Source organism: Schistocerca gregaria, chromosome 5 (genome assembly GCF_023897955.1).
Source record: "Schistocerca gregaria isolate iqSchGreg1 chromosome 5, iqSchGreg1.2, whole genome shotgun sequence".
NCBI classification, from domain to species: domain Eukaryota; kingdom Metazoa; phylum Arthropoda; class Insecta; order Orthoptera; family Acrididae; genus Schistocerca; species Schistocerca gregaria.
The window spans coordinates 213,760,343-213,770,871 of NC_064924.1; the positions used below are offsets into that span (position 1 = coordinate 213,760,343).

General features: G+C 41.6%; 1 protein-coding gene across 1 annotated transcript in view; it reads left to right on the forward strand.

Annotated features, from left to right (window-relative positions):
* Positions 1-7,642, forward strand: part of LOC126272835 (homeobox protein orthopedia-like) — a 359,093-nt gene extending 351,451 nt beyond the window's left edge. The window contains exon 6 of the mRNA XM_049976038.1: positions 2,082-7,642. Within this exon, the coding sequence (XP_049831995.1) occupies positions 2,082-2,125 (44 nt within the window). The 3' untranslated portion in view covers positions 2,126-7,642. The remainder of the gene's footprint in view (positions 1-2,081) is intronic.
* Positions 7,643-10,529: the final 2,887 nt, after the last annotated feature.

Below are 10,529 nucleotides of genomic sequence, written 5' to 3' on the forward strand. Positions count from 1 at the left end.
TGTTTGGTTTGTGGCTTTGGCGCATCGTACTGCAACTGCGGCAGCAATTTGAGCAGGATTTCGCTCCACAATGACACGACGAACTGTTGCAAGACGGTTGCTTCAAGGACAGCTCCGAGCCAGACGCCCTGTAACGTGCAACTGACCTCAAACCACCGGCGTATGCCACTCCAGTGGTGTCAAGCGAGAGCTCAAGGCAGCGTGGAGTTCTGTTGTGTTTTCTGGTAAAAGCTGGTTCTGCCTCGGTCCCAGTGATGGCCGCATTTTGGTCAGAGGGATGCCAGTTGAAGACCTGCAAGCAACCTGTCTGCGTGTTAGCCCCGCTGGACCTACACCTGGAGGTACGGTCTGGAGTGCGATTTCGTATGACAGCAGGAGCACTCTCGTGGTTACCTCACACACTCTGACTGCAAATTTGTACGTCACCCTGGTGATTCGACCTGTTGTGCTGCCATTCATGTATAGCATTCCAGATGGTGTTTTCCAACAGGTTAACTCTCGCCCACTCACCACTGTTGTGACTCAATATGCTATAAAGCGCCGACATGTCGCCTTAGCCTACTCAAGTTAGTTACACTACTGGCCATTAAAATTGCTACACTACGAAGATGACGTGCTACAGTCGCGAAATTTAACCGACAGGAAGAACATGCTGTGATATGCAAGCTTTTCAAAGCATTCACACAAGGTTGGTGCCGGTGGCGACACCTAAAACGTGCTGACATGAGGAAAGTTCCCAACCGATTTCTCATACACAAACAGCAGTTGACCGGCGTTGCCTGGTGAAACGTTGTTGTGATGCCTCGTGTAAGAATGCGAAATGCGTACCATCACATTTCCGACTCTGGTAAAGGTCGGATTATAGCCTATCGCCATTGCGGTTTATCGGAATGCGACATTCCTGCTCGCGTTGGTCGAGATCCAATGACTGTTAGCAGAACATGGAATCGGTGGGTTCAGGAGGGTAATACAGAACGCCATGCTGGATCCCAACGGCCTCGTATCACTAGTAGTCGAGATGACAGGCATCTTATCCGCATGGCTGTAACGGATCCTGCAGCCACGTCTCGATGCCTGAGTCAACAGATGGGGACGTTTGCAAGACGACAACCATCTGCACGAACAGTTCGGCGACGTTTGCAGCAGCATGGACTATCAGCTCGGAGACCATGGCTGCGGTTACCCTTGACGCTGCATCACAGACAGGAGCGCGTAGATGGTGTACTCAACGACGAACCTGGGTGCATGAATGGCAAAACGTCATTTTTTCGGATGAATCCAGGCTATGTTTACAGCATCATAATGGTCGCATCCGTGTTTGGCGACATCGTGATGAACGCACATTGGAAGCGTGTATTCGTCATCGCCATACTGGCGTATGACCTGGCGTGATGGTATGGGGTGCCATTGGTTACAGGTTTCGGTCACCTCTTGTTCGCATTGACGGCACTTTGAACAGTGGACGTTACATTTCAGACGTGTTACGACCCGTAGCTCTACCCTTTATTCGATCCCTCCGAAACCCTACATTTCAGCAGGATAATACACGACTGCATGTTGCAGGTCTTGTACGGGCCTTTCTGGATGCAGGCAATGTTCGACTGCTGCCCTGGCTAGCACATTCTCCAGATCTCTCGCCAATTGAAAACGTCTGGTCAATGGTGGCCGAGCAATTGGCTCGTCACAATGCGCCAGTCACTACTCTCGATAAACTGTGGTATCGTGATGAAGCCGCATGGGCAGCTGTACCTGTACACTCCATCCAAGCTCTGTTTGACTCAATTCCCAGGCGTATCAAGGCCGTTATTACGGCCAGAGGTGGTTGTTCTTGGTACTGATTCCTCAGGATCTATGCACCCAAATTGCGTGAAAATGTAATCACATGTCTCTAGTAGTATAATATATTTGTCTAATGAATACCCCTTATCATCTGCATTTCTTCTTGGTGTAGCAATTTTAATGGCCAGTAGTGTATATTTCAGAAATTTCATTACTTAGCATTAATTATTTTTTTATGTTGCGATATTTTTTTCCTTATACTGCGCTACACTTGTGACGTCTTTCCGTTGTTGTGTCGACAGATCCGGTCTTCTACGGGCACGAAGGCAACGACGCCCTCAACTGAGAGCCAGCGCCGTGGCTAGTGCGCCGGCTCGACGAGCGCCCTCCTTACCGCTGCTGCAAGAGGAACCACGGCAACAATGACCAGCGTTTCATCGGAGGGAACGTGCCCAGGCCGGCCGGCGCGGTGACGTCAGTGAAGTGCGCGTGACGCCGGCGTCCGGCGACGGGGACCTGTCTAAGTGTTAGCGGCGTGTTGCGATGCCTCTCGCCCAGGGAACCGCCGGGCTGAACGACAATTTAGAGGACATATTAGCAACGCGTTTCAGTTAGGTTCTGAGAATTTGTCGATTTATTAGCTCGATGTTCTTTATAAAACCATCGATGGGACTGCCACAATTGAAAATAAAGTACGTGTACGCCTTACATATTTATATTCAACCCTCGATAACTTGAGTCAGAACGTCTTCGACTAAAAAATAGCCTGTAATTTGTAAGGCGTCACACGGAGAGCGCTGCATTCTTTCATGTTTTGTTGGGGATAAAGTCACCTGTCTCATATTTGAATTAATTCTTACATCTTACCAAAGAGTCTGTCTGATTTCTGTAAACGTTTTAGACATGTGTGTTAGTTGTAGTACTTATTATTATTTTCGTGTCCAGGCTATTACTGTACAGTTATTTAAAAATTCAAAATAACACAATACAATACAATATCGACAATACACACACTAGACTTTGTACCTGTCATATTGATTTTGAAGCTTAAAATTCGCCAGTCTTGATTGTTAGGACATTCTCTGGAATCAGGTCCTCCAGCGTGCTGGCTTTACTCAACTTCGGGCAGACCAAGAGGTGTTCACCGTGTTGAAGCTCTCGACATTCGCAGGTTGCATCTCCAGTGATGTGGACCCATCCCTTCAAGTTATGTTTGCACCACTTCAGTTCGCAGTCTGTTCAAAGTTTTCCACGTCTGGGAGGATAGTTGGAAACAGCAGCGATTTCTTCCTTTAAGGTTTGGTCGTTACTACCAGTGGCCTTGTTTCACCACGTTTCTATTCGACGATCGGAAGGTGATACTGTAATGGCTTCAGTTTTCCGAACAAAGCTGTCTCCCTGAAGATCGCTCCGCTGATAATATGCCATCACAGACTACCGGGTGTACCCTGGGCCACGTTAGGAGTTATCTTAGTGGCAGAACCTTCCACCACCAGAACGGTAACAAAAATGAGTTGCAATAATTTCATACTCTCTTAAGACAATGCAAGATTGAAACTTAAGAGCGAATCTTTGTAAATTAAAACATCTGTACAAATCGTCGTCACTCTTATCTCATGATAGCAAGGTTTCCGGATCAACTTATTTATGATTAGATGTAAAAGTGGCAAGGCCTCTCAGACAATATAAAAGAGTATAGGTGCACATTTTTCGAATTGTCTGTATGAGAAGCTTTTTTTCTTTTGAACAAAAGACAACATTACACTAAGAGTGGAGTACGTTTCCCCGTGAACTCCACAGGTAAAGCATAGTGAACTGGAGTAGTGGTTAGGCACTCGACACATATTTATATTTGGAAGGATGACGTTGCAACCTGTCTGTATGTTCAGATTTATGTTTTCAGTGATTTCCTTGACTCGCCGAAGACGAGTACCGGGATGGTTTCTTTAAAAGGACTTGGCTGATTTCCTTCTTCATCACTAACCAATCCGAGCTTGTACCGTCGACGTGTCGTTAACCCTCTCCCCCCAATCTTCCTTCCTTCGTTTTTCCTCCCATATAGCAACGAAACTATCGACTTGCTCATATGCCATGAATGTTGTGGAAAGACTTTCAAGTTCTAGAGTTTTCACCAGTTCACTACCCACACACTTAATTTAATGAAATACGTGAAAATATTTCTTTCTGCTATTCCTCTAATGCTAATTTTTTTTCTATTTGTACTTTCGTGACCATTCTCTATAGGGTAATCTAATATAAACAGCCTATGTAAGATGGTAACACTAGGAGTAAATTACTTAGAATGGCAAGTCTGTTAAATTGTGGTTCAGTAAACGGCAAAGCTCATACATCAATTTGCAATACACGAGTTTATAAAGAAGTGTAGCGTGCAATTTTCCAAACACATAGCTTCCACATACACGCTATTTTTTTTTAAATCTAGATATTGCGTCTTAATTTCAATTTTGATTTCTTAAAGAGTGGTTAAAATACAAATGAATTACTGCAAAGTCTTTGTATTTTTGTATTTTCAAGATATGAGTCGGTGTGTAAATCACCTACAGTAGGTCAGGGGAAAAACGTTGTCAGCTTATTTGTCAGCTTCTTCATAAAGGCTCCCGAAATTTGAAACTCGTGCATGACGAACATTCTACGCTGAAATAAGAGTTTGACTGATCCAACTAATTATAAAGTTTTGGACTCCAGAATAAAAAAAGGAAGTAAATCAAATAGTGTGTGTTTAGTAATTTATTTGTGTTTTAACAGCCAAATATTTTTATTGTCAATCCGATTGCTGTAGCCCCTAGGCTGTTCTTAACGAAATTCGGATACAGCTCAACAAAAAATCATTATAACAAGCTAGTTCTGTAGCGTAATCGGTTAGCATAATTTTTCTGACTCTGGAAAAGCTTCAGAATATGAATCAGAACACGCGATGAAACATTTCTAAGGTACTTTTCTAAAGTACTTATACTGAAGAGATTTAACATGAAAATGTGAGTTACATCCAAAAAAATTAGCTGCTGGTTCGTGGAAACTACGTTTTTGGACAAAATGTTTACTGGGCCATGTCAAAAACAGCAAAATAAAATTTCAACACTGCCCTTTTTTTACGGAAAGTAAGAGTTTTAGAAACACTTAGTAATTACTAACAACTGCACCAAGACGTGATACCATACGCAGGTGACCTAGTGAACTTATGTGTTTTTAGAATAATTACGTCAGAAATATAGAAGTATAACTACTCTCTTGTAATTTTAAGATCAGTTTATTGCATTTCAGGAGATTCTGTTTAGACAGAAACTAAACCGGTAAACTACAGTGTCATTCGTAGTCCTCTGCTTGTTGTCCGTGAGCAGCAAACTGGCCAAATTTCTCATCTCGTCGTGGTCAATTTACGCGCCCGCAGAACTGTTATTAAAGATTTAAACCCGTGATTGCGTTATTTTTTCGAATTAATGACACTGTCCTCAATTACGCCGCGCCACGCCGTGGAATAATTATGTCTTGCAATAGGCACTGCAGCAGAGCCACGATGAACCCAATTCGAAATAGGAGCCAGGTTGTTTAGCCCAGCGGTGCGGTGTAATGGAATATATAATTTCTAATCTGTTTCGAATGGCGTGCTAACATCTGCGGAAACGCGAGTGACACGGAATGAAAGACTGTTCGCTGTGAATTCTGTTCCAATGACAAGCCGAAATTTCACGCCTTAATATCTCCGTTTCGATTCACAAATTAAAAATATTTACCGTCTTTGCATGACATGTAAACTTTATGTGATTAATTCTGAAACACTTTCTGAAATATCAAATATATCACTTTATGACGAAAAGCGGAACACTCCTTCTTCTTCTTTTACACTCTACTTCATAAATGATTGTTTTGTTAAGAGAATCACACAATCCCGTTAAATTTTCAGCTCTGTTAGTACCGCTGGAATAAACTGTACCACAAAAAAGTTTTCAAGGGTGGTGACGGGATATAATATACACTTGGATTTGGAATTCACATCCGAAACAGTTCGTTGAATGCATTTCATTGGGACAGAAAGTATCACTAACAGCGTTTGTATTGATCACTTATCGCATGATTCACTTACAACGAAATTATATCCTTAACAACTAAATAAGCCAAACCTGAGAGGTTATTTCGTTATAATCTGCGTTATATGAAAATGTTCTTGAATATAACTAGCGCTGTCATCAAACAGCAGGCACTCTAATCTCTGCCTGATAAAACTGAAATTGTTGTACCATGAGTAACGTTCAGCTGAAGACAGAAATGTATGATGAAATATCTCGTAGCATTTTAACATTTCTTTTTATATTTCTCTAATTCCAAATTCGGTTCATCCACAGTATTACGCTTTTACAGTTTGTCATGTAATATTTTCATCAGTATATTCTACTCAGGTTTCTTCTATTATTTCTGTTTCATCATTTAAGTATTTTACTGCCGCATAACAATAAGAACTTTCTCGGAGTTTCTGACCAAAATGAGTTTACCTTGTGTATCTGAGTAACTGCTTCTTATTGAGATAATGGCGTATAAACTTTTTATTACTTTATTAGTGCTCACAATGAATATTACATTTAGATTCATTTCAGCAACCTTTCCTCATTTGGCGCACATTTTTGTCATTTATTATGATGGCTGCGAAAGAATCATGCCAAAGTAGATATCTTCGAAGCTTCTGAAATTCTCCAAGTCATCCACGTCAAAGTAAGACAGGTCCACTTTGCAATTTACCATATCTGAAATGTCACTCTGCTACAATTTTCTTCAGCTGTTTCTGCGGAACGGTGATATGGATATTTACGAAAAAAATCGAACAGTTTGTAATATTCTTCCTTTCTCTCTTAATCATTTCATAGTTAATTTATATATCGAGAGAAGTGTTTTTATCCAGGTTTCAAAATATTCTCTCTGTGTGTACATTAGCCTGCAAAGCTCTTCAACAGTGTTGCATTGCTCCTGTTGTGACGCCTTGCATGTTGTAAACCTAAGTTTTGCCTATATGTCGCCATTGTTCGCTCTCTGTAAAACAAATTGTCTATCAAATCCTTCATATAATTCATTAGCGAGTAGAAGATTTTTACTGTGTCTCCTTCTCCTCGAAGGTGCTAAGTTATTGTTTTACATTTCACAAGTCAAGGCAGCCCATCTTTGCAGTATACGACGTAAGCGTACAAATCTGCTAAAATGTTACCTCTGCAATAAGTATACTCAAGTCAGTCTCCATGCGGGTAGCTGAATATAAATTGACATCATGTTTTCATTCCATGCGGTATTACAGTCATTTGAGAGATAGGGAGAGAGTATGTAAATTCACCTCTGTGAAAGAGCTAATTTAAGAAATTATGAAGAAATTCGTAATTTTTGTAGGTTCACAGATGGGTGTGTACAAAATGAACTGTAAAGAGACTGACTCTGCCTGTGGCATTGTTCTGAATGGACAACGCTTTCAAGCAGTCGCACAGTGCGTGTGGGGAAACGTAGTCAGCGTAGCCTGCTGATGTGCGCAAGGTGGCGCAGAATGCAATCTTGTAGGATGTAAAATTATTGTACAAAGTGTGTTTTGGACGAACTTGAAATTTTACTAACAAATTTGTCGTTTATGAATATATCGAGAGAAGTATTAGTTTTATCCATGTATTAATATTTACAGTTAAGTATATGAGTGTACAGATTTTTTCGAGAGAAACGTAATTTAATATTCGTGTAAAGAAGGCACAGCATTCTCATTCTGAATAAAAATGTGTTGTAAAATGTATGATGTATGTAGATTACGATGTGTTTCTTGTGACATAGCACGATGTTTGACAAAGTGGGTTGTGCAATAAAGCGTGTACATACAGTATGTTGCGTGAATGGAGTTTCCTAACAACACCTAACACATTTTTTGAGACAGTCGCTGCCTTCTTTACAATTGGTGGCTTCTAAGATATGATCAAGCTCAATGTAAGTATTCTCACCAGTTCTACAATTTCGCTATACATGATGATAGCCGCTTTTCTTTCCTGCTGTTTATTTCCGGCAGCCAGTGCTATAGTACATTCCTAGCACCTTGCAACCAAATGAGACAGATGATAGTTGACTGAGAGTATCCTTTGCACTTCGAGATAGGGCACCAAAGTCTCAAAACTGTGTAGCTCTAGCACAACGTGATCGAGAATGAGGGCCGTATTTTGTATCAACCGCTTGAGTGGATATCGTTATCCCGAGTCTCAGTGCAATGTGAGGTTCAAATTTTTGGAAAATATTCTTTTGGTTGTCTTTGTGTGCACAACATGACAGGCAGTCAGCCTAAGGTACTAGCTGCCTGAGTTTTTGACCAGCAAACATCAAGTGTCTTTGAACAAGAGTTTAATAATTTCACGCACAGTTATACCGGATCTATGGAGGTCGATGTTGTACTCTGAGTAAAACGTAGTTTGAGGTCATATACAGGTGCGGCAGCAGATTCGTTGATGAAACGTTCACTCTGGCTTGAACTTAAACAATAATTTTTCTGGTTATATAACGAAACTTATTGGTTTTGCTACGAAAAATAACAGTTTTTACACCTAAGGGCTCGTTACTCTGCCGTACGTATCTTACGTACGGATATCGCTGCCACCTGGACGATTGGGTCAGAAAAATACATTAGCAATAACGAGTAACCAGAAGCATGGGCTCTCTGATAAACGTAGTTTTATTTCCCTACTAGTTGAGAACCCGGCGCTGCTCTGATCTTTATTTGTAGTTGTGCCTGAAACTTCGTACGGGTGGATTTATTTTTTACTTCTAAAGCTTCCTTGTATACAATATTTTAAGTTGTATTATTGGGGACATAAACGAAGAGCTTCTTTGCTTCATTAACATAGGAGAGAGCTACACAAAGGTGGTCATGCAAAAACTGAATGACACTAAGGTCCATGCCTCAACACATTTTGTCTGTCCTTGTGCTTTGCTTCTGATCATGGAGTAACATATCTCACTGGAAACTGCATATGTTTAAAGAGCAATGGAAAATAGAAATAAGCAGGATTCAGGGTATAAAACTCGTCCTTCTGGGCCAGTTCGCGTAAAAATTTCCGCTTGTTGGTGCTTGGAGGGAAGTAACTTTAAACCTCTGTGAGTGAAGGTTTCTGAGGAGCGAAACAATGCATGATGCTCTTGATCACAGTTACGTCGCGCTTCGCTTTTGGAAGGAGTCTCCAGATGATCTCGAGCTGCAACAAGTCTCGCCCGACGATCTTCATTGGATTCTTGAGGCCACATAGTCCACAGTTTCTAGCCGTTCTGGTTTATTCGAAAGACTCGACGGTTTTCTAGGCATTTTTATTTCTATTAAAACGTAATGAGTAGGCGCCCAAATCAAAAAGCAAACTCTACAAATTCGTTTTTCCTAGCAAAGAATGTAAATGAAACCTATTGAAAGAAGCAAAGCATTATCGTTAAGACTTTGATACACAAGACGAAATCAGTAAATCCGTTTGTCCTAACTAAGCAAATTTACTGTTAGTTTCTATTTGTAAAGGTAAGACTGGAGTGCTTAATCCTGTCACTGAAGTCAACTTCCGAAAATATATGTCACTGTGTTAAAAAAAAAAACTTACAGTGCCATCTGTTAGTTCTTTGGCCTACTACTAAGCTACCAGCGCCATCTATTGGTTCTTTGATGTAGTACCTTGTCATAATTTAACATCCGAACTACCAAACTGAGTAGATGATTTTAGGTAAAACTTTAAATTACGGTGTCTTTTTTCCGTGTTCCCATTCTGATGAAATAAAGCCAACTCGTTGCTCAAGCTACGGTCAAGTTAGCCTTGAAAACTCCATGAAAACGGAGATTAGTGCATTTAAGCGGAAAGCCACGACGGTTTTACATTTCCATTATTAGTACAAAGAGACTGTTTATTCAATCATATATTGTTACAGAGACTGCGGTCTAATACGCGTTGTATCATGCCGTCACAGCTGCAGTATGTGTTGAAAATGGTTTCCATGTGCCTCAGTGAATGCGTGAATGTTCTGTCTCGCACGTTCGCGTCTGCCAGGCTGCATCTGAACAGTGTCAAAGGCAGCTCCAGTACGCTGCTCCAGTGTCTCCACATCTGGAATGGGCTCTGCATACACGATGCTTTTGAGATGGCCCCATAGCCAGAAATCTCACAGGTTGAGACGCGGTGAACAAGCAGGCCATGCAACTGCACCCCCTCGTCCTATCCATCGACCAGACAAGACATAATTGAGAAGCGTCCGGACCTTAACGGTGAAATGGGCTGGAGCACCATCATGTAGCAGCGACAAAACCCTTCGAATCATAAATGGCAATTCTTCCAGCAAGGGAGGCAAAGTCACAAGCAAGAAAGGCCGATAGTTCTGGCCCGTTAGGTGACGTTAAAGGAAGACTGGTCCCAAAATACGGTCGACAATCATCCAGGCCTACAAATTCAGGCTGCACCGATGCTGATGATTCACTGTCACCATACCAAGGGCGTTCTGCATGCTACCCCACAGATGACTGTTATGAAAGCTGGAGCAGCATCATGTAGCAGCCACATAACCCTTAGAATCATAAATGACACTTCTTCCAGCAGGGGAGGCAAACGTGTAAAGGGGACCTCATCTGTTGATAGGTTGGATAACACAAATACCGGAATAGTGGTTACCTGCTGAAGAAACCAGTGACAAAACCTCTCCCGATGTGGAAACTCTGTCGCTAGTAAGCCCTGCACTCGCTGTAAGTGATAAGTGTAGTA